This window comes from Peromyscus maniculatus, chromosome 7, assembly GCF_049852395.1.
Source record: "Peromyscus maniculatus bairdii isolate BWxNUB_F1_BW_parent chromosome 7, HU_Pman_BW_mat_3.1, whole genome shotgun sequence".
NCBI lineage: Eukaryota > Metazoa > Chordata > Mammalia > Rodentia > Cricetidae > Peromyscus > Peromyscus maniculatus.
In genome coordinates, this window is record NC_134858.1 from 105,799,005 (window position 1) to 105,823,441 (window position 24,437).

The following is a 24,437-nucleotide window of genomic DNA, read 5'->3' on the forward strand; positions in this document are numbered from 1 at the left end:
AGCAAGCCCAGGCTACACAGAAAGACCTTGAAACAAAAAGGAGCGGGGAGGCACATGCTAAACAGAATGTTTTTTATTTCATTCAGTAGATTGAATCCTACCTTAAAGTATACAGAAAAGGAGAGGGACAAAGGTGGGGGTAGAGACAAGACAGACACAGAAACACTGTGCTCCTAGGCTACTCTAGCACCCCTAATACTTCCACCAATTCAATCCTTTCCTGGCCTGCTGAGTTAGTCAATAAAGGAATATACAGATTCACTTTTTTTCCCCCTGAGAAAAGGGTTTCTCTGTGTAACAGCTCTGGCTGTCCTCGAACTTACTCTGTTGAACCAGGCTGGCCTCAAACTCAGAGATCCGCCTGCCTCTGCCTCTTGAGTGCCAGGATTAAAGGTGTGCACAAGCACCACCAGGCTCAGATTCACTTTCTAGCCCGGACTTGGTTATGATTGACTTGCTAGCCCGGACTTGGTTATAAGTTTGGCATGGTTGATATTAGCTTGTTAATAAACAAAGGCTACTGAGGTTTTCTCTATCATTTATTGGGAAAAAAAAAAAAGAAAAAAATTATGGGCAAAGGTTGATCCAAGACTCACATACTGATCTCTGCAAGCTGTCTTCTGACCTTCACATATGTGTGTTCCCCCAAATAATAAACTCTACTTCATTTGAGACAGCATCACATGTAGTCTATGTTGACTCTTCTGCCCCTATCTTCCAATGCTGAGACAGAACGCTGATCTTCATGTATGCTAGGCAAGCACTCTAAAAACTTAGCTACATTCCTAGCCCAGAAATCCTACTTTGAAAATCAAACCTCTTATGGAAGTTTTACTAGTTTCTCTAAAGATTAAAACACACAGAATCATAATCCTGTCTCCTTATTAACATGACAGCCACCAAAAGTAAGCTACAGGATTGTTTCCTTTATGCTATCTACTCCTGTGGATTTCCAAGGCCATACAACCCACTTAATCAATAAGCTTTCCCGAATCATTGTGGAGGATTTCTTACACTCCTTACTTAATAGCTGCAACTACCCAAGCACAATTCACCTCAGTTTCCTCATCATCCTAACATGTGCACTGAGTTACCCAAAAACTGTGTGTGTGTGTGTGTGTGTGTGTGTGTGTGTGTGTGTGTGTGTGTGTGTGTGTGTGGTGTATTTACATCGTATACACGAGTGTAAGTGAGCGCATGTGGAGGTCAAACCAGGACATCATAGGTCTTCTATCACTGTTCACCTTCGTGAGACAGGGTCTCTCACTAAACCAGAAGCTTGCCTTTTTAGCTAGACTAGCTGGCAAACTGGCTAATGAACTGTTGGGATCCACTTGTCTCTACACTTCAGTGTTGGGGATGACCTAATATGCAGCCAGCACCTATTATGTGGGTGCTGGGGACCTGAACTCGGGGCCCAGTGCTTGCAGTCTCATACTACAGAGCCATCTCCCCAGCCTCTGTAACTTTCTTGTATAGTTGGCTAGGTTTTCTTTCTTGCTTTAATTATTTTTTAATGATTTCTTTATTTTTATTTTCTGTGCATTGGGGTTTTGTCTGCATGTATGCCTGTGTGAAGGTGTCAAATCTGCTGGAGTTACAGGCAGTTGTGAGCTGCCACATAGGTGCTGGGAATTGAACCTGGTTTTGTGTGGTACACCTTTAACTCCAGCATTTGGGAGGTATATAGAGGCAGGAGGAACTCTTGAGTTCAAGGTCCACATGGCCTACATAGTGAGCTCCACAACAGTCAAGACTACAGAGAACAGCCACCCTCTTTCAAAAAAGTTCCACACAAAACCATATATAAACAAACAAACAAACAAACAAAGGTCTTGCTATATAGCCCAGATTGGCTTTGATCTCAGTTCAAGCAACCCTCCTGCCTCAGACTCCTTAGCAGCTGGGATTATAGGCATATGCTATTGTATCTAGCTATATCTAACCAACTACAACCATCATATGCTGTCTTGGCTATGCATATCATGTTCTTTCAAGGGATGGCAGTGGCTTTGCACTATGGTGACATCTAACACAGTACATACAGTATAGTAGACGTATAGAGGATCACAAATAATGAAATAACAACCCACTATTAACTTCAACAACATATCTTACATTTACTACAATAGCTACTTCCAGTTTCAAAATCTATATCAGGCCGGGCAGTGGTGGTGCACAATTTTAATCCGAGCACTTGGGAGGCAGAGACCAGTGATCTTAGTGAATGAGGCCAGCCAGAGCGGAGTTCCAGGACAACAGGGCTACACAGAGAAACCCTGTCTCAAAAAACCAACCAACCAACGAACGAAAGCCACGTAAGCCAAGGAATACAGGCTTCTCGGAGATTTCAAATGGAAAAATGTAATTCTATTCAAAATAAAAGACAGCCAGATTATTAATAATGTTAATATTTTGGTTTTCTTTTGTGGTGGTGCTAGAACCCAATCCTTCAGTTCTTTAAGGATCTTATTATTTACCTCAGGCTGGCCTGAATTACTGATCTTTTTGCCTTAGCCTCCTGAGTGCTTAGACTACAGATACATACATAGCATTAGGCTGGGAAATAAAAATTAACCTTTTCTTAAAAAAAAAAAAAAATTAAAATTTTATGCACATAGGTATTTTGCCTGCATGTATCTCTATGTTCCATATTAGTGCCTCATTCCCTTGGAGGTCAGAAGACATCAGATATCCTGGAACTGGAGTTACATAAAGCTGTGAGCCATCATATGGATGCTGGGAATTGAACCCAGGTACTCTGGAAGAGCAGTCAGTGCTCTTAATTGCTGAACCATCTTTTCAGCCCCTTAAATAAATATAGTTTGTTAAGGGGGTGAGAGGAGGCACTTGAGGGGTGAAGTGACCTACTGAGCTGGGAAAGACCAATGCTTAAAACAAAAGTAAACTTTTTTGTTGAGGCAGTATATGACTATGTACTCCTAGCTGGCACAGAACTTACTATATATCACAATGGCATCTCAGGAAGATCCTCTGGCTTTTACCTCCTCTTCAGTGCTGAGATTACAGGTGAGTTGTCACGCTCAGCTTTGAATTTTTTTTTTTTTTTTTTTGGGGGGGGGGAACAGAGTTTATCTACATAGGCCTGGCTGTCCTGGAACTCTCTCTGTATACCAGGCTGACCTTGAAGTCAGGGTTCTGAGTGCTGGGGTTAAAGGTGTGTACCACCATTGCCCAAGCAAGCTTTTAAACTGTGAAAGCATGAATTAGCTTTACCTTCTAAGAGCTAATGAAGAAACAAGACTTATACTTGGAAACTTTAGAAAATTCTACATTGAACTTCAAAGGTTAGATATAAATGGTACTTTACTTTGGTCTATCACCAAAGAAAGAAATCTATTTCACTAAGTGACATAACAGCCTAAGACAGCACCACGAGACAAGGAGTAAGTTTGTCATGCCTATTGAAATGTTAGAAGTACTGTTTCTCTTACATCGCTCTCTGTGATGGTGATAGGAAGGCCACGTAGCATGATGGTCTTGCTTTCTCTTTCATCACTGATGTCATGTCTATAATCATGCTCTCCATAGTCACCATCTGAATGGTAGCCATCTTCAGACCGGTCACTGTTCCTTCTTTCACGCTCTCTCTGGTCCAAAGAAAATAAAAATATATATAATTAAACCCACCCTATACTTTGATCTATACTCTATGTGTACCATGTACACACCTGGTACCCACAGAGTCCAGAAGACGGTGCCAGATACCTTAGAATTGGAGCTAAAGACAGCTGTAAGCCACCCTGTGGGTGTTAGAAACCAAACCTGGGTCCTCTGCAAGAATAACAAATGCTTTAACTGCTGAGCCATCTTTCTAGCTCCCAATGCAGTATTTCTTAAAATGACATTCACTTAATTGAGAATGGTTTAATAATTCACTATATAAAGTATACTAACACCTAAGACAATGTCTTGTTATAGTATAAAGATTATCATAGATGTAGAAAAAGTGGAAAAGTTATGTAAGTTATATAGGCAGTGTAATTATTTCCAAACATAGATATGAACAAATACGTAATATAAAAGAAAAGTATTTAAGGTGACTCAAATTATTACTTAAATATTCTGAGGCATAGGATAGTGTATTGTTAGAATTTTTTATCTTAAAAACAAGATAACACAAAACACAAAACTAATATGGGGAACCAAATCCATGGCCTTGTACATGCTAAGCAAATGTTCTATCCCTGAGCTACATTACATGCCCACCTTCTACTTTATCTTTAAAATGTGAACAACATATCACAGGGCAGAATGGCCCATGCCTTTAATCCCAGCACATGGAAGGCAGAGACAGGAGGATCTCTGTGAGTTTCAGGCTAGCAGGGTCTACAAAGTGTGTTAAAGGGCAGCAGAGATACATAGTAAGACCATGTAACAACACTTCCTCTTTTTTTTAATTAAAATTTTCATTTATTTTATATTCCAACCATAATTTCTCCCTCCCCTCGCCCTTTATCCCCCTACACAACACCTATCTTACAAGATTGTATTGGGATGTAAAGAAGTTCACGAAGTTCAAGTATTCAAAAGGAGCCCATGGTGAACCTAACACAAACTTTGGCTATTCATATTAATACTATTAAAGGCTACCGGGCGGTGGTGGCACAAGCCTTTAATCCCAGCACTCAGGAGGCAGAGGCAGGCGGATCTCTGTGAGTTCAGAGGCCAGCCTGGGCTACAGACTGAGTTCCAGGAAAGGCTCCAAAGCTATACAGAGAAACCCTGTCTCAAAAAAAAAAAAAAGTTACAGTCAAATTGAATATGCTTCAGAGTAATAGGTGTAATATTCTAGTTGCCATACTACCTTACTACCTATACAAGAAGATTGGCCATATAATTTAATTCTAATTTTAATCAACACTTGCTATTACTCACCTCTGGACTATCATAGTCTCGATAGTCGTCATATCTATCACCTCTCCGATCATCACTTGATCTTTTATAATCTGAGTCCCTCCTCCTGCTTCTAGATTCACGTTCATCTCGGTCATCTCTGTCTATAATGGAACCATATCTTCCACTACGTTCTGTTCTACTCACTCTGCAAAGAAAAATAATGTTCATTTAATCTTAAGTATATCATTTTGTACATTCAGAAAAAGAACCGTCCCACGTATTAGTTTATAAGGTACATCCAAATAGTTTAATGTAGCCCTTAAAACGTACTACCAATCTCCAGTTTACAAAGATAACTTCTGAGAAAACATACATAGGCAGGTCAGGGAGCACAGGCCCTTAATCATAAGGGGCAGAGGCAGGAGGGTCTCTTAAATTCCAGACCAGCCAGGTCTACATGATAAAACAATCTCAGGACGGGTAGCGCTGCCGCCGCCGCACGCCTTTAAGCCCAGCACCCAGGAGGCAGAGGCAGGCGGATCTCTGTGAGTTCGAGGCCAGCCTGGTTTACAAAGCCAGTTCCAGGAAAGGCACAAAGCAACACAGAGAAAGCTTGCCTCAAAAAAAAAAAAAAATCTTAGAAATGGAAAAAAAAAGAGATAAAACATCTATACCCCTATATATAATTGACACTAAATCAGAAAATATAACTATCAGATATTTGGGTTAAAATTTTTGAGAAGGAAACATATTCTCAAAATTTATTCTTGTGCTTCCCCCCCCCCCTTTTTTTTTTGGTTTTTTCAAGACAGGGTTTCTCAGTGTAGTCATGCCTGTCTTGGAACTTACTCTGCAGACCAGGCTGGCCTGGAACCCAGAGATCCATCTGCCTCTGCCTCTGCCTCTGCTGAGATTAAAAGTGAGCTCCACCACTCCTCAATATCAAAGAATATATCTTAACTCATGTACTCTCAAGGGTACTATACATACCAGAAATGGACCTAAGTCTTCCCTCCAAGCCCCCCCACACAAGCCTTTATCAAGTATTTCACTTGTACACATAAGGGGATGAGTACATCAAACCTCAGCCACAGAAAACTTTTCCTTCCTATAACTTTTACTACTGGCAGCAAAAAGGGTACCCTCCCCTCCCCGAGACAGGGCTCTGTGTAGCTTCGGCTGTCCTGGAACTAGCTCTGTAGACCATGTTGGCTTCGAACTCAGAGATCCACCTGTCTCTACTGGGATTACCGCCCAGTAAAAGGGTAAACATTTTAATTACACACATTAGAACAATAGACTGCTATCACAGGACAAAAATAAGTCTCTCTAGGATGTCAGTTTTTCATCTATCACAGGGACTGGCCTCAATATTGAGAGGAAGTAAAGGCTATGTTAAATCAACTGACTTGAGATGGCGTGTCCACGCTGCCGAGGCAGTGAAACGCTTTCATCTTTGTTTAATGTAGCTGGTCCTACTCGGGATGGATCCTAGTGCTTCATATGCTATGAGCTATGTCCCAGCCCTCAAAAGTTCTCATCTGAATTTCCTTTCTCTCGACATAACACGTGATCCCAGGCTTCTCAACTCTCTAAGTCTTGCATTATATCATTAGGGAACAGCAAGGAGTGGCACTCACTCACTGCTTGTCAAGCTCCTGTCCACGGCTGGACGTCCCATAGCCTACTCCATACTGCTCTTCTTAACCTAGGTCTTACTTAGCCTTCAGACTTCACCTCAGAGAATACTTTCTCCAAGAAGCTTTCCTGGCTGGGGGGGCGGGGGTGTGTGTGTGTGGGTGGTGGGGGGTGGTGGTGGTGGTGGTGGTGGTGGTGGTGGTGGTGGTGGTGGTGCAGCACACCTTTAATCCCAGCACTCAGGAGGCCAAGCCAGGCGGATCTCTGTGAGTTCAAGGCCATCCTGGTCTACAGAGCGAGATCCAGGACAGGCACCAAAACTACACAGAGAAACCCTGTCTCGAAAAACAAAAACGTTTGGTAAATAAACAAATTATTATTATTTTTTTTAAAGGCAGGGTTATTATTATTACTATATATTACGGGGGTTTTTTGTTTATTTGTTTTTGTTTTTTGAGGCAGGCTTTCTTTATGTAGTCTTTGCCTGTCTTAAACTCAGTCTGCCTCTGCTGGGATTAAAGGCATGAGCCACCACCACATAAGCATATCTAAACAAACAAATAGTTCAGTCCCCACTAAAATGCTGAGATCAAAGGCATACAATGTACTAAAACTCACCTTTTGTCTGAACCCATTGTCTCACTGAAGATCTAGCTTGAGGCTCGAAAAGGTTTAATTTTTCCCCCTAGGAAAAAAAAAAGATTGTTGCAAATTTCAGAGGTCACTTAATTCAAGTGCCCGACAAAGAGGGATACTGTTGGTGGCTAGGATTCCACCAATCCTTAACTTGGCTGAGGTGGGGGAAGAGGAGGACTAACTGTCAACATTAAATCATGCGTTGTTAAGAAACAGGAAAATAAAGGATACTTTAAAACACTAAGACATTCAATAAGAAACTCAAGAAAGCTGAAGGCAGAAGACACGATGGATACTCCTACTATTACAAAGCAAAAAGCTCCTTGTTTTCATTATCAAAGCAACTTCACGAGATGGTTGATGGTTAAAACATTCATCCAAGTGTCTTCATTAATATAAAATTCAACACTAAAATCGAGAAACACTAGATTCAAAATTTTCTGCCAATTAACTTTAAAGCCTTAGAAGGCGGAATACTGATTTGAATGAAATGTACATGTATAACATAACGCGTGATCTATTTCGGTAAGGCAAGACCTTGACTCGGCTTAACAGCTGTGTATCAATAACGCCTACGTCTTGGACCAGTCCTGATCGACACAGGCCGCCGAGCGACCAACAGCCTGTCCCCTGCCCAGGAACCGTAATAAACACCACACAGGTCTACTCTTCGAGACCTGTGATGTCCCACTAGCTAGTTACAGCTATTCCTAGCATCTGGTATAAAGCAGGCGCTCAACGGATATTCGTTGACTTACTAAACGAAAGCTTTACCTAGGGATTCAAGTTCCGGGGTCGAATGGCTACGGCCGTGCCTGGTTTCCCGGGGGGCGCCCGCACCCACCTCCGGTGGGTGTCGGAGCCGAGATGGCGGCGCTAAGGCCTAAGCTAAAGTCCGGCACTCCGTCTCTTCCCCACCTGACAGACGTCCCTCCCCGCCTCTGAGGAGCCCCAGTCCTCAGATCTCCACCACCGAACACCTTGCCGAGAGGGAGACGCAGTTGCAGGCGCTCCACCACTCCGCCGAACAGGGAATTCGGGACAACGTCCCGGGAAGAGCCGAGCAACTCGAAAGAGGCGAGCCGAGCACAGAGCTAGGGGCGACCTAGGGAAGCTGGCAGAGCCAGAGGTGAGGAGGGGAGCGGCCCTCCAAAGCTTGCTTAGTTTAGTCCCTTCAAAGACGCGGTTGAGCGGTCACCTCTGACGACTGACAGGGAGACTCAGGGGACAGACCAACGGCAAAAATCACTGGGGCGTAGTGGACGGCCGCCGCACTCACCCCCCAAAGGGAACGAAGCAGAGGCAGTAGCGGCTCTGCGTCCCAGAACCTCCTACGGGGTTCGGCCGCTCCACAAAATGGCGTCTCCACCGACGGTCTTCTCCTACCCACAGTACCTCGCGCCTGGACCCACCCCCACCCCACCCGCCTCTCCAGCGGCGTCCAATCAGCGAAGGCGCCTGTCTGCGCGAGCGCTGCCGGGAAGTGTGGTCTCCCAGGCAGCCTGTCACTCGACCCTGGGTTAATTATTTCGCGTATTTCATCTTCTCCATGACAAAGCTGCCATTCAGCCGCTGAGGACCCGGATGTGAACTCTACAAGCACCCCACACACTGGAGAACATATAATACTGCCTTTAGAGAAGGAATGCTACTGGTTACTTTCCTGGAGGCTAGGTTAGCTTTTTGTGCGGGGGCGGGGCGGGGGGAACTTCATAAACATCCTTTTAACTTTGTAAAACCTGTGAGATGGTATTAAACTGATTTTTTTTTCTTCACATAAGGAACTTGAGTTTTATGAAAACCGGGGAAATTCTTGTTAGCAAATCTTGATAGTATCATTCCATTCTCTAAAACCAGGTCCCAAATTGGGTGTGGTGGCACATGCCTTTTAGTCCTAGTCCTTTGAGGCATAGGCAAGCAGATCCCTGGATTGAAGGTCAGCCTGGTCTACAGAGGGAGTCCAAGGAAAGCTAGGGAGGGCTACAAAGAGAAATGCTGTCTCATAAATAAATAAATAAACAAACAAACAAATAAATAAATAAAATATAAATAAATAAATAGATAGATAGATAAATAATAAAAGAAAAGAAAGAAAAAGCTTATGTGTGAGTGTGTATATTTGTTGTTGTGTTAAAACTTGAACCCAGGGACTTTTTGCTTTTTGAGACGAGACAGGGTTTCCCTGTTTAGTCCTGGCTGTCCTGGAACTCACTCTGTAAATCAGGTTGGCCTCAAACTCAAGAGATCTACCTGCCTCTTGCCTCCCAAGTGCTGGGACTAAAAGCATGTGCTACCACTGCCACTGCCTGCCAAACCCAGGGCCTTTTGAATGCTTAAGTGCTAGCATTGAGCTACATCTACAACCATGCTCAATTAAACGAGTTAAAGCTGGATGTGGTGGTGCACACTTTTGATCCTAGCACTTGGGAGGCAGAGGCCAGCCTGGTCTACAAAGAAGGTTCCAGGACTGTCAGGGCTGTTACACAGAGAAACCCTATGTGGAAAAACAAAACCAACCAACCAACCAACCAACGAAAATTTATGAGTTAAACATAGATCAAATCATTGCAATTCCATGAATGATGTAAGATGTCACCCACTGGGTTTATTGGCCACCACCAGTGATCTGCCTAACACCTGTCTTTTAGTCCTAGGACTCTGAGGCATAGGCAAGCAAATCCTTGGTACTTTAATATTTATTTAGAGACAGGGCCTTCTGTTGCCCAGTCTTGAACTCACTATGGAACTAAGGATGACCTTGAGCTCTCTAATCCTCTTGCCTCTACTTCCCAAGTGCTGGGACTATATGCTTGCACCACCAAGCCTGGTCTAATCAACAAGTTTTGTTTTTAAGACATTTTAATTTTGAGGTGTGGGGGCTGGAAAGATGGCATGCTGGTTGAGAGAACTGGATGCTCTTCTAGAGATTTTTTTGTTTGTTTTTTGAGACAGGGTTTCTCTGTGTAGCTTTGCGCCTTTCCTGGAACTCACTTTGTAGACCAGGCTGGCCTTGAACTCACAGAGATCCACCTGCCTCTGCCTCCTGAGTGCTGGGATTAAAGGCGTGCGCCACCACCGCCCAGCAAGATGTATTATGTATACAGTCTCCTGCCCAGAAAATGGCACCAGATCTCATTACAGATGGTTGTAAGCCACCATGTGGTTGCTGGGAATTGAACTCAGAACCTCTTGAAGAGCTGCCAGTGCTCTTAAACTCTAAGCCATCTCTCCAGCCCTCTCTATGCACCATCTTTGTGCCTGGTGCTCAAGGAGGTCAGAACCAAATGTGATCCACTGGATCTGGAGTTATTGGCAGTTATGAGCTTCCTGAAATGGATGCTGGAATCTTGACCTGGGTCCTCTGGAAGAACAGCAAGTGCTTTTAACCACTGAGGCCTCCCTCAGTAAATTTTTTAGAGCATCCTCAAAGTGTTTACTGGGCTGGGTTGGACCCATGAAAGTTAAATGGTTGCTTTTTTTTTTTTTTTTTTGAGGGGGGGTTTGAGACAGAGTCTCACTATGTACCTCTGGAACTCATCAGATCCACTGGCCTCTGCTTCTTGAGTACTTGCTGGGATTAAAAGTGTGAGCCACCATGACTGACTGCCAATTCACTTTTAAACAAAAAGCTCCCCTACCCTGAGATGGATTCAATCCCGAGATAAACCCCACCCTCCCAGCTGTCTGTTTGGTCTCATTGTCCTGGAGTTGAAGAACTGTATCCCCCAGGCTATCTAGTAGCTGAAGTACCAAAGACAAACACAATGTTTTGTTGAAGACAGTTTTAATAAAATATAGTCCTTTGTTTTTTCATTTAAATAAACTTCAAAGTTGGGTCAGGAAGCTTGAGAGATGCATCAGCAGTTAAGAGTGCTGCTGCTCAGGCCAGCATAGGTGGCGCATGCCTTCAATCCCAGCACTCGGAAGGCAGAGCCTGGCGCATCTCTGTGGGTTTGAGGCCAGCCTGGTCTCCAGAGCAAGATGCAGGACAGGCACCAAAACTAAATGGAGGAACCCCGTCTCAAAAAGCCAAAAAAAAAAAAAAAAAAAAAGAAAGAAAGAAAGAGAGAGAGAGAGAGAGAGAGAGAGGGAGAGAGAAGGAAAGAAAGAAAGAGAGAAAGAAAGAGAGAAAGAAAGAAAGAAAGAAAGAAAGAAAGAAAGAAAGAAAGAAAGAAAGGAAGGAAGAAAGAAAGAAAGAAAGGAAGGAAGAAAGAAAGAAAGAAAGAAAGAAAGTGCTTGCTGTTCTATGAGAGGATCCAAATTTAGTTTCCAGCACTCAGGTCAGGCAGCTCATAAGCCTGTAATACCAGCTCCGGAAGATTCCACACCCTCTTCTGGCCTCTAAATGCACCCCCCCCCACACAAATAAAAATAGTAAATATGACTAATCAGAAACAAAAATAAAAAAAAATAAAAACTTGGACTAGTGATGGTTTATTGGTTTGAAGTGCACTTGTCACTAAGCTGTCCTAAGTGCTGGGATTAAAGGTGTGTCTGAGGGTCTGTTGTTTGTTTGAGACAGGGTTTCTGTGTGTAGCGCTGGCTGTTCTGGAACTTACTTTGTAGACCAGGCTGGCCTGGAACTCTGGACTGCTGGAATTAAAGGTGTGTGCCACTACCAACCTGCACCTGCAATAATGGGAAATTTTTTGTTTTTGCCCCCCCCCCCAGACAGATTTCTTTGTGTGTCCTGTAACTCATTCTGTAGACCAGGCTGACCTCAAACTTGCAGAAATCCATCTGTCTCTGCCTCAAGGTGTGTGCCACCACTGCTTGTAGATAAAGTAAAATTTTAACCACAAGACCTAAATGGTCTCAGAAAGAGACTGGACTACTACAAGTTGTCCTCTGCTCCCCCCTTCCCCCCAAATACACACAAAACGAATGTTTAAAAAAAAAAAGTTGCCAGGGAATGAGATTGCCTGTAATCTTAGTTCCCAGAGAGGTAGAAATAAGAGGATGATGGAGAGTTTGAGGCCTGTAGCAGGAATCTTAAAAGTTCAAAATCAAACCTGAGCCAGGTATTGGGGTGAACACTGGAAGATCAGAGAGACAGAACAAGCCACAGCTAACCTCACCTGGCCAACTTCTCAGCTGATCTTGTTTCCTCAGACTGGAAGCTTCTGTGTCCTCATATCCAAATGGCTCTCAGATGAACTGTGCTGCTCAAAACCTAAAAGCTTAACCAGCCAAATGCTTCTAGTTTCTGGTCCTCACGCCTTATATATCTTTCCTTTCTACCACCACTCCCTGGGATTAAACGTGAGTCATCATGCTTGAACAGATAGATGGATTTCTGCCTCTGGAATGCTAGGATTAAAGGCATGTGCTACCGCTGCCTATCCTGTTTAATATTGTGGCTGTTCTGTCTCTGTCCCCAGATAATTTATTAGGGTGCACAATATTTCGGGGAACACAATACCACAGAGGCCAGCCTGAATTACAGAGTAAAACTATTTTAAAAAGGCCTCCCACCCCTGTGAAATGATTTTCATGAGTCTGTTAGAAAACAAAAACAAAAACAACTAACCCAATTTTCTGGCAAAAAATAAAAACAAGACTTTTGTCCCAGTATTGGACTAATGCTCTAGAAAATTAAGCTTTTGCTTTGAGATAGGGTCTTAATGTATCCCAGGTTAGCTAAGGGCAGCCTTGAACTCCTGAGGCTCCTCCCTTCTCTGCCTGCTGGAGTCCTGGGATTTATACTGGTGTAACCATGATTCTGGAGATAGCTTAGTGGTTAAGAGCATTTGCTTTTAGTTTCTACATTCAAATGGTAACTCATAACCACCTGTAACACTTTCTTTTAGCCTCCTTGGACACTAGGCATGATATATATACATACATGCAAGCACTTACATATAAACATAAAGATAAATCTTTAGGGCTGGGTATGATGGCACAGGCCTTTAATTATAGCACTCAGGAGATAAAGAAACAGGAGGATCTCTGTGAGTTTGAAGCTAGCCTTATCTACATAGCAAGTCCCCGGTTAGGGTTACACAGTAAAATCCTGTCCTAAAAAAACAACAAACAATATTTAAAAAATCCACAGATTTCTGTAAAAACTCTTGCATAGACCAAAAACAAAACAACAAAAAAATACTAAAAACTCCAAACAAACAAAAAACAAACCTCAAACACTACATTAATTGATCAGAGGTAGGTTTTGATGAGCTAAGAGAGAAAAAATGACAGAATAACCTAGCAAGTATTTTCCATGGTTGTAACAATTATCCAATATCCTAGCTTTGATACTGATAAAAGGCCTTGGGAAACTTTCTATAGGACATTACTTTTTACATCCACTCCTACTTTTATCAGTCTTCAAGGTGGTTTTTCCTCTTTTTTTGGAAAGATTGTTTCAATTCAACTACTTTATCAAATATGACCAGAGAAATATATTACAAATACAAGCAGCAGGGCGGTGGTGGTGCACGCCTTTAATCCCAGCACTTGGGAGGCAGAGGCAGGCGATCTCTGTGAGTTCGAGGCCAGCCTGGGTTGCAGAGTGAGTTCCAGGACAGACGCAAAGCTACACAGAGAAACCCTGTCTCAAAAAAACGAAACAAAACAAAACAAAAAAACCAAAAAAAAAAAAGAAAAAAGAAAAAAGATAGGCCAGGTGTGATATTGCACACCTTTAATTCTAGCACTTGGGAGGCAGAGAAGGCAGATCTGAGTCTGAAGTCAGCCTGGTCTATAAGAAAAGTTCCAGGTCAGTCAAGGCTACATTGTGAGACCCTGTCTCAAAAAAAGAAAAAAACAAAACAAACCCCCCACCATAACTGGGTATTATTACACCCCAAAAAGATAATTTTTACATTAAGGGTATGTGCCACCACTGCCTGGCACCTTTCTTTCTCTTAACATCTGTCTTACATACACATAAAATAGATAATAAGTAGAGAGAGAGCTGGGTGGGGTGGCAATCACTGTAATCCTAGCAGTTAAAAGGCTGAGATAGAGGGATCTAGAGTTCAAAGCCAGCCTAGCCTAGATAATATGACCCTGCACTAACTTGAGACTCAGGTTTTTAGTTAGAAACATAGTTTGTGAAAAAATAGTTACTATAGAAGTATGTGTCAGTAACAAAATAACACTAACTAGAGATTGCATTGTAACTCTAGAGCTTGTAAGTGGCCAAAAGAGGTAGCACTGGTCTGAGGTTCCAGCACTCTGGAGGCTTAGACAGCAGGATCTTGACTGTGAGGCTACTTGGGCTACATAGAGATCAAGAGAGCTCTGCTTCTCTTTTTTTTTAGGAGACAAAATGCTTTATTCAGAGGCTTGGGGAAAGGTTGGAGAGGCCCACGCTGTCTGCTGTCCTCCATTGGGCAGATCTTTGAAATCTACTGGTCACTAAGAGCAAGAGCTCTGTTTCTTGAGTGTTGGAATTAAAGTAATGTGTCATCATGCAGGCTTTAAAAACAAAACAAAATCAAAAACTCATATTGGAAAAACAAAACAAAACTCACATTGGAAGCAAATTTAGTGAAGTTGTATTCCCAATAATAGTGAAGTTGAGATGGGATATGAAAGAGGGCAAATACACTGTGTAGTTTTAGATTTGGAGAGATCTGAGGCAGGTGCTGCAGAGGTGGACCAACATGAAGTGATCTATAAAGCACAGAACTAAAAGTACTCAAAAATGGGGCTGCAGGACTTTATTTCCCCGTAGCCTTGGGGTGGTCAAAAGAGGACTTCTGAATCTTTAGTTAGTAAATCTACATCTGGAAATGTGCTGTACCTCAGCAGTTACCAAAAGTCACAAGCAAAGAGAGGCTCTTCTCATGGTGGGCAGTGGTGGTGCATGCCTTATAATCCTAGCACTCAGGATGCAGAGGCAGGAGGATCTCTGTGAGTTGGAGGCCAGCCTGGTCTACAGAGAAACCCTATCTTGAAAAACCAAAATAAGAGAGAGAGAGAGAGGGGGGGGGCCCTCTTCTCATTGATTAGATTAGGAATATGAATCTAAAAATCTAACAGCATTCACATTAGCTATGTTCACTCTATCACTCAAACAGATAGTAGGCAGTGTTCCCCAGCTCACCACAGTACTAGTTGACCATTTGGCATCAATTCTTAGATGTGCCCACATGGAAGCATTTACTACTTCTTATTAGCTCTACTCTTTATTCATTGTGAAAAGAAAAAAAAGTAACAGAATTCATTCACATTGAAAAAAAGTTTATTTAAAAAAGTTCTAGCAGCAAGAACAGTAACAAAACAAAAGGAGAGATGGACAAACAAAACAAGAAGGAGGTTGTGTCCTGTGGGGTATCTCCACTCTTAATCGAGTTCTTTATATCGAGCAAACATAACTCTTCGAACAGCATCTCGGTAAGTTTCATTGGACTGTCTCTTGCTGGTTCTTCCTGGGGCGCCACCACCAGGTCCCCTCATCCGGCCTTCAGTCTGAAGGACAAAGAGTGAAGTGAGATCTTTGGACAGGATCACAATGCCATGATTTCAAATAAAGGCTTTAATATCAGACACATAAGTTTGAAAAGGAATGAAATGAGTCAGTCTTTGAAGGCTGACAATTTCAAAGACCCAACCCTACCCAAATGGGCAATATTTCCCATGATTATCTTTTCCAGGGGCTCTTCCTGAAATATAAGGAGCTATGTCCTTCCAGGGAACTAAGACTAACTTCATGATCTCCATATCTTAGCTATCGAAGACTTCTGCTGACAATCTCTCTCATAGACAGGGGTCTCTAATCTTTGATTACTGGCTCCCCGGCTCTTTTTAGTTCCCTGTGTTCCACTAACTCTTTTTTTTTTTAAAGTATCAGTAATGGGATTGAACCTAGGACCACAGGCTTGAGAAGTGAGTGTTCTACTCCTAAGTTACAGCCACAGCCCTTCTGGTTCTTTAATCAAACGATCCTTTAGTCTCAAAATGCCTGGATTCCATACTGTCCTCACTGCTTATTCTTTATATAAGAGGATGGTCAACTCTATCCTAACGTCTCTGCCTTCTCACTGTCAGGGAAATCACCAAGCACCCAGCACAAGTTAAAACACAGGATGGAGGGAAGGGGATGGTGAATTGACTCAGTGCATAAAAGCACTTTCCAATAAATCTGACAACCCGAGTTCAATCCCTACATGGCGGAAGGAGAACTGATTGATTGATTTTCTTTCTTTCTTTCTTTCTTTCTTTCTTTCTTTCTTTCTTTCTTTCTTTCTTTCTTTCTTTCTTTCTTTCTCTCTCTCTCTCTCTCTCTCTCTCTCTCTCTCTCTCTCTCTCTCTCTCTCTCTCTCTCCTTCCTTTTCAGTTTTTTGAGACAGGGTTTATTTGTGTAGCTTTACGCCTTTCCTAGAACTCACTTGGTAGACCAAGCTGGCCTTGAACTCACAAAGATTCTCCTGGCTCTGCCTCCCAAGTGCTGGGATTAAAGGCGTGCGCCACCACTGCCCGGCGAGAACTAATTTCTAAAAATTGTCCTGTGACCTCTATTCTGTGCATGTGCTCTGAGGCCAGATGGTACAAGTTAAGTGTATTCTACGTTCCTCTAACTCCCAGGAAGACAGAATTCATCTCACCTCCTCTGATGAACCCAATCCAGGATGGCTATACCCCAGGCCTGCCCCTTTCCTCCAGCCAGGGGCCTGCTGGCCACAGCCTCCTTTGCTATTAGTGTCAGTGTCTTCTTTGTCAACAGGGTTACGATCACTGTAAGAGAAACAGATACACTTCTACCACCATTTTCAAGGTGACCTCTTGACCTCCTGGTTGACATCTGTTTCCTATATATTAAGCAAAACTTGACATCCATGTAACTATGCTTGTCCTGGGGGTGCAGAGGTGCCTAAGATTGGGCCCCGATCATGGGAAAGAACATGAAAACTTTATGCTTAGAGGACAGTGAGTAGATCAACCATGGATGTGGCAACAGTGGATATGTACTACAGAAATACAATGGGGGAACACAATGATCAGTCATCACCAAAAGTGAACAGAACTTAAGAAAGATGACACATCTAAAGTGAATCCAGACAAGTGAGGGGCTATGAGCTAGAAAATGTGGAGCAGGCAAATAAGATGATTTGTCTAGTAGAGGTAGGAACTGATAAAGAAAATGTTTGAGGTCTGATTGTAAAAAAGAAACAAATGCCTTGAACATTACATCATACTTGATACTTTAGGCAAAGAAACCTTGTGGGTCAAGCCTCTCATTAGGAAACATGTATTCAAAAATAGGTAGAATTGCCGGGCGTGGTGGCGCACGCCTTTAATCCCAGCACTCGGGAGGCAGAGGCAGGAGGATCTTTGTGAGTTCGAGGCCAGCCTGGGCTACCAAGTGAGCTCCAGGAAAGGCGCAAAGCTACACAGAGAAACCCTGTCTCGAAAAAACCAAAAAAAAAAAAAAAAAAAAAAAAAAAAATAGGTAGAACTGTTTTATTATTTTGTTTCTTTGCTTTCTTGGGAATCAAACCAAGGGTCTCAGAAACATTAGGTAAGCCCTCTATATTATCACCTCACAAAAAGGAGGTGATATTTTTTATTTTTTTAATTATTTATTAGGAGTTGGAAGGTTGTCTCAGTGGTTAAGAGTACAGACTACTATTTCAGAGGACCTGGATTCGATTCCCAGCACCCACACAGTAGCTCCCAAATGTCTGTAACTCCAGTTCAAGGTGATCTGGTATCTTCTTTTGGCCTGAATTGGCACTGTATGTATGTAGCACACAGACATATATACAGGTAAAACATCTACATGCATAAAATAATAAAAAAAATGTTGTTTACTTGCTTTTTGTGGTGCTAGAGATTGAATCTAGGGACTCAGGTACGCTAGGCAAGTACTCTGTTGCTGCTCTATCCCCAACACAAAAAAAGGTCAAGTTTCTGTACACAAGACACTTCTGGTAATAGAAAATGGACTGAAAACAGGAGAAAGTAATGCCCCTTTAGAGATGCCTACAGTCAATAGGGTGCCTCTTATCTGGACACCTCTCTTCTTCTTAACACTTGTGCTTAAAAAAACCTATTTTAGCAAGGCCTGGTGGTGTACGCTTTTAATCCCAGTACTTGGGAGTCAGAAGCAGGGGGATCTCTTTGAGTTTGAGGCCAGCCTGATCTACAAAGCAAGTTCCAGGACAGCCAGGGCAACACAGAGAAACCCTGTCTTGAAAAACCCAAACCAAAACAATCTATTTTAAAATATCTTTAATAGGGCCAGAAGAGATACTCAGCACTTAAGAGCACTTGCTGCTCTTGTAGAAGACCCAGGCTCAGTTCCCAGCACCCACAACAGGTAGCTCACAACTGCTTTAACTTTAATTTCAAGGAATTCAATATCCTCTTCTGGTCTGCATGGACACCTGCCTGCATGCATGTGGTACACATAAATACAACTCTCTCTCACACACACACAGACACAGACACACACACACACACACACACACACACACCCCTTAATTTTTTTTTCCTTTCTTTTTTCCAGTGAATCTTAAAATTTTTTTAGACCTACTTATTTTATGTGTATGAATGTTTTGGCTGCATATGTATGTACCACATGTGTGCCTCGTAACTTCACAGGTCAGAAGGAGGCATCCGAGTTCCTAAACTGGGGTTTAGTTGTAAGCCAACCTGTGGGTGCTGGGACCTGAATTTTAGTCCTCTATAAGAGCAATGAGTACTCATAACCACTAAAGCCATTTCTCCAACCCTCAGTTACATAAATCCTTTAAAAAGTATCTATAATAAAACCCCATTCCATTAAAAAGAAAAGTAGAAGGAATGAAAACTGGGAGTAAAGAGTTCAGTTTAGCTGGGCATGGTGGTATACACCTTTAAATACCAGAACTCTAGATAGAGGCAGGAAGATCTCTGTGATGCCAGCCTAGTCTACATTAGTGAGTTCCAGTAAAGCAAGGGCTATGTATAGAGACACTGTTTTAAACACCATACCCCCCAAAAAAGAGCCCAGTTTAGAGGTGAGTCAGAATGAGGGGACAAGACTTAGTTAGGGATTTAATCATTAATTGACATAGTTATAGTACAAAGAAGAAAGACTGTAGCTGGGTGGTGGAGCACAACTTTAATCCCAGCACTCAGGAGGCAGAAGTAGGCTGATCTCTGTGAGTTCTAGGCCAGCCTGGTTTACACAAAGAAACCCTGTCTAGGAGTTAAAAAAAAAAAAAAAAAAAGACTGAGTAAGAAGGCTATAAAGGTACTAACTTTGAAGGCTTAGGCATACTAAACTAGAGTATAATATGGAGCCTCGAACAAACACAATAAGAAATGCTCAAGATGTAACTGGAAATAAGAGTTTTGTTTTCTGAAATGAGGTCTTACTATGCAGACCTGGCTGGTCTTTTTTTTTTTTCCCCCTCGAGACAGTGTTTCTCTGTGTAGTTTTAGTGCCTGTCTTAAAGGCGTGTGCCACCGCTGCCTGGCGACCAGGCTGGTCTTAAACTCAAAATATCTGCTTGTCTTTGCCTCCTGAGTGCTGGGATTAAAGGTGTGCACCAGAGAAGGGATATTTGAGCTCAGAAAACAGAACTGACTTGTTGGCTTATTGGGTGGCTGAGGCTCTGGGTAATTTCGAGAGTCAAAGAGAGAAAGCAGAGGAGTCAGAATAAAAGAGTAAAATGCACAGGACTCTAGAAAATATCTGGACTATTCCTGAAAAGGAAGAGGAAGCTGGGCATAGTAACATATGCCTTTAACCCAGACTATGGGAGGTAGAGGCAGGCTAATCTCTTCAGGTTTGAGGCCATCCTAGTCTACATAGTAAGTTTCAGGATAGCCAGGGCTACATAGCAAGATCTTGTCCAGAAAACAAATCAAAAGAAACCAAACAAACAAAGCACAAACAAAAGGAACAGCAACAGGAAAGAGGACTGAGAAGGAAGCTAAGGAGAGCGGTGTGGAAAGTGTTACAGATGGAGAATAATCTCCTGCACTCAGAATTGTCTCATCATAACTGGCTTAGGCTAGGGTGTCCTTCCTGCTTTATGGCTGATGTCTTAGACACAGATCATTTTATAAATAGCCCATTGTATTTCAAATAGCAGAAAATAACACAATGAGATATGACATTGAGTAAGTACTACTTATCAATGACAACAAAAGAAAACAAAATAGAAAATTAGGAGTTCCCTGTACATAGTAGGACATATTTTACATGAAGACATTCTAAATATACAATTACTGAGCTATGACTACAAAAATAAGATGAAATGCCATTCTTAAACCATAGCTGGTCTCTTAGAGACTTACTCTGTCAATAATCTCCCTTTCTTTATAAACACAACCTCCTCTGCCCCGCCCCTAAAGCTTAACAACAAAAACTGTTCAAAGCTCTATTTTAAAATAATTAGTTTTAGCTAGGCATGGTGGTGCACAACTTTAACCCAGCATTTGGGAGGCCGAGCCAGGAGAATTTCTGAGTTGAGGCCAGCCTATTCTACAAGTAAGTTCCAGGATAGTCAGGGCTACAAGGAGAAACCCTGTCTTGAAAAATCAAAAACATACAAACACAAACAAACAAAAGTTTTTTTTTTTCTCCTTTCCTTTCAAGGTCTCAAATATCCTCTTGTTATAAACACCCAACAGAAACCCAAGAATTCAAACCCATCCATCACAAAGCCTGGTAGATTTAACATTTTTCTCTGATCTAGTCAAATCCTGCCTTTGGCAATCATCTCTCATTAGAATCACAATAAGCATCATCATAGTCTCTCTTCAAGCTTACCTTCTGTGTGTTTAATAATCCCTAAAGTAGATTAATACCCCACATTCCTGCTACCTTAGACAACAGTGTTGAGGCTGGGCAGTAGTGGTGCATGCCTTTAATCCCAGCACTTGGGAGGCAGAGGCAGAAGGATCTCAGGGAGTTCGAGGCCAACAGGACAGCTAGCACTGTTACACAGAAAAAAAGTGTTGAAGGTGAATTGGTCTCTAATTTACTAGGCAGTCTTATTTCCTGTCACTCGGCAACATACTCCAACTGTCTAGCTGTCAAATCACATGTCAAAGGAATCATGAGCTCTTTAAAAAAAGAAAAAAATCCTGTTGTACATAGGTTTCTCCAACTGAAACATTCTCCTACTCCCTTCCTATGAGACACATCATTACTTAAGTCTTCTCTAATCTGTGTTGTGTACATAGAACCAATGATAATGTATGGTTTGTCCACTTGAATATTCCTTGCACTTAGTACAGTGGCAATACATTACAGATAATCAGCAGACTTGATGTAATTATGGGGTGTACAACTTGGGAACTGTTTGACTGGAAAACATACAGAGGAAGTTAAGAGGTCATGTATCAGAGGATGGAACTAGAAAATATCATCCTGAGTGAGGTAACCCAAACCCAGAAGGACAAACATGGTATGTACTCGATCATAAGTGGATACTAGATATAACAATCAGACTGCAACCCACAGAACCAGGGAGGCTACATAGCAGGGGGGACCCGAGGATGACTGTGGCTTATAATAAATTTTGGTTTTACTCAATCACTGGGCAAGCCTCAGTGAAACATTTTACTATTAGGATAAGAATTTGTACTGTATCAAGCTATTAATAGAAAAATAAATAAATAAATAAATAAATAAATAAATAAATAAAAAATGGAAAAAAAAAAGAGGTCATGTATCTCTAGCAGCTGCCAACCAATTACTTTAGTATGCAATTGTGAGAATGGAGATTCCAAGAGAAATAGTCTAAGAATGTGACATTATCAGGTTCATAATGCAGAGTTTCGACGACAGGCACTTTAGCCCTGGCTTTCAGCAGCAAAAGTACTTTAGCCAGCCAACCTTCCATGGGAACATACATATTTTCAGTGTAAAGACAAGAGGATCAAACAGCCATGGTGAATCTTACACTCCAGGAGTACAGGCAAAACTGACTTCTAATAACCTCACATTTCTCTGAGGGAGAAAGCAGTAAAGCATCTGCAGAAGATAGTTCTATCATTACATCTCAAGGCTGTGGCTGATTATCTGTCATACCTGTCAGTTTCCCTGGAGTATTTAATCCGTTTCCTTTCTGGAGAATCAAAAGATTGGAGCTTTTCCCTTCGATCATTTCCTCTTTCTTTAAACCTTCCCTGTGAGGAACAGAAGAACAGACCTGAGGTTTCCACTTAAGAGAATGGTTGGAGCCGGGCGGTGGTGGCGCATGCCTTTAATCCCAGCACTCGGGAGGCAGAGGCAGGCGGATCTCTGTGAGTTCGAGGCCAGCCTGGTCTACCAAGTGAGTTCCAGGAAAGGCGCAAAGCTACACAAAGAGACCCTGTCTTGAAAAACCAAAAAGAATGGTTGGGAAAGGGAAGTCCTACCCTACTCCTGATACTATTTGGAGGAGGGGGTGTTTAAGGTTAGGAATATGGATCTGGCTGTGTTCACAGGCTGAGACCATGCCATCTTCTCACTTCAGCCTCCCAAGTGCTACTTGTGCGTGGGCTTTACTATTACGTTTTTTCTGAGACAGGATCTTACCTTGTAGCTTAGGTTGGTCTTAATTTCACTGAATTTCTCCTGCCTCAAACTCAAAGCACAAGAAATACAGGAGAGAGCCAGAATTCCCAGATTTTTTTCTAATTTCTAAAAATAAACTTAAAAAATTTGAAAGCTGGGCATAACACCTTTAATCCTAGCTCTTGGGAGGCAAAGGCAGGCAGATCTCTGTGAGTCCAAGGCTAGCCTGGACTACAAAGCAAGTTCCAGGACAGCCAGAGCTACAATAGTAAGACCCTGCCCTGGAAGTAAAGACAAAAAGAAAAATTGAGCCGGGCGGTGGTGGCGTACGCCTTTAATCCCAGCACTCAGGAAGCAGAGGCAGGTGGATCGCTGTGAGTTCGAGGCCGGTCTGGGCTACCGAGTGAGTTCCAGGAAAGGTGCAAAGCTACACAGAGAAAGCCTGTCTTGGAAAATAAAAAAAAAAATTGAGATAGGGTCTCACTATGGTCCTGGCTAGTCTAGAACCAGGGTGGCCTTGGACTCACAGAAATCCAGTTTCCTCTGCCTCCTTACTGCTCAGATTAAAGGCATTAAGTCACCATACCAGGCAATTTATTTATTTTTGGTTTCTTGAGACAAGGTTTTTTTGGTAGGCGTGGCTGTCCTAGAACTAGCTCTGTAGACCTGGCTGCCCTTGAACTCAGTGCTGGGATTAAAGGCATATGCTACAGTTGCCCAGCCCAGTAATTTATTTTTAATTATATGTCTATGTGTGGGTCTGTGTGTGTGATGTATGTGAGTATAAGTGCCTGTAGAGAGAGACCAGAGGTTTTAGATCCTCCTGGAGTTGGAATTATAGGTGCCTCACATGGGTGCTGGAAATTGAACCTAGGTCCTCTGTAATAGCAGTAAGCCCTCTTACCCATCTCTCTATCCCCCATAAACGTATTCTTTTTTTTTTTTTTTTAAAGCAATCCTGTCCGCCCCCACAGGGTTTCTCTGTGTAGCATTGGTGCCTGTCCTGGATCTCGCTCTGTAGACCAGGTTGGCCTCGAACTCAGAGAGATCCACCTGGCTCTATAAATGTATTCTTAATCATCATATAACATTTGCCTGGGGTAGCCTGGCAGTGGTGGCGCACACCTTTAATCTCAGCACTCAGGAGGCAGAGGCAGGCAGATCTACAGAGGGAGTTCCAGGACAGCCAGGGTTACACAGAGAAACCTTGTCTCAAAAAACAAATAAAAAGATTTGCTTGAGGCTAGTAGTGGGCTCTGCAACTGGAGCAGTGAGTCTGCCTAACTGTGCAGTTTAAGAAAGTAGTCCATTTGGTTTTCATACTAAGTTACTTTCTCCAATTTAGCTTTTAAAATAGTAAAAGATATTTCAGTAGCCCTATCTAACAATGCTTCATTTAAAAAAAAAATTATTATTATTTTTTTTAATTTTCAAGATAGGGTTTCTCTGCATAGCTCTTGATATCCTAGAACTCCCTCTGTAGACCAGGATGGCCTCTGCCTCCCAAGTGCTGGAATAAAAAGAGTACACTACCACCTCCTGGCAATCCTTCACTTTTTCTTTTCTTTTTTAAAATTATTTATTATATATACAGTGTTCTGTCTACATGTATGCCTCATGCCAGAAGAGGGGGCATCAGATCCGCATTATAGATGGTTGTGAGCCACCATGTGGGTGCTGGGAATTAACTCAGGACCTTTGGAAGAGCAGTCAGTGCTCTTAACCTCTGGGCCAACTCTCCAGCCCAATCCTTTACTTTATCAAGTGATTTAAAAACTGAAGAGGTGCTGGGCATGGTGGTACATGCTTTTAATCCCAGCACTCAGGAAGCAGAGGCAGGTAGATCTTTGAGGCC

At 42.4% G+C, this 24,437-nt stretch overlaps 2 protein-coding genes across 18 annotated transcripts in view; both read right to left on the reverse strand.

The window, feature by feature from the left end:
- The window catches only part of Rbm5 (RNA binding motif protein 5), a 30,206-nt gene extending 21,604 nt beyond the window's left edge, over window positions 1–8,602 (reverse strand). The window contains exons 1-4 of one of the 3 annotated variants that reach the window (XM_042281617.2): window positions 8,414–8,602; window positions 7,117–7,183; window positions 4,900–5,065; window positions 3,456–3,611 (exon numbers count right to left, since the gene is read on the reverse strand). In XM_042281617.2, the coding sequence (XP_042137551.1) occupies window positions 3,456–3,611; window positions 4,900–5,065; window positions 7,117–7,133 (339 nt within the window). In that variant the 5' untranslated portion in view covers window positions 7,134–7,183; window positions 8,414–8,602. Of the gene's footprint in view, window positions 1–3,455; window positions 3,612–4,899; window positions 5,066–7,116; window positions 7,184–7,908; window positions 8,049–8,332 lie in introns of those variants that run through there. The other 2 variants (XM_076577013.1, XM_042281618.2) reach the window with 2 other exon arrangements.
- A 6,705-nt stretch (window positions 8,603–15,307) lies between these two features.
- Rbm6 (RNA binding motif protein 6) overlaps window positions 15,308–24,437 on the reverse strand; it is a 128,481-nt gene continuing 119,351 nt past the window's right edge. For all 15 annotated transcript variants that reach the window (XR_013052518.1, XM_042281622.2, XM_076575492.1 and 12 more), the window contains 3 exons: window positions 22,115–22,212; window positions 16,689–16,818; window positions 15,308–15,552 (listed from right to left, as the gene is read on the reverse strand). Coding sequence is in view for 14 of the 15 variants with exons in the window: in XM_042281622.2 (XP_042137556.2) it covers window positions 15,427–15,552; window positions 16,689–16,818; window positions 22,115–22,212 (354 nt within the window). In the remaining variant the exon portion in view is untranslated. The remainder of the gene's footprint in view (window positions 15,553–16,688; window positions 16,819–22,114; window positions 22,213–24,437) is intronic.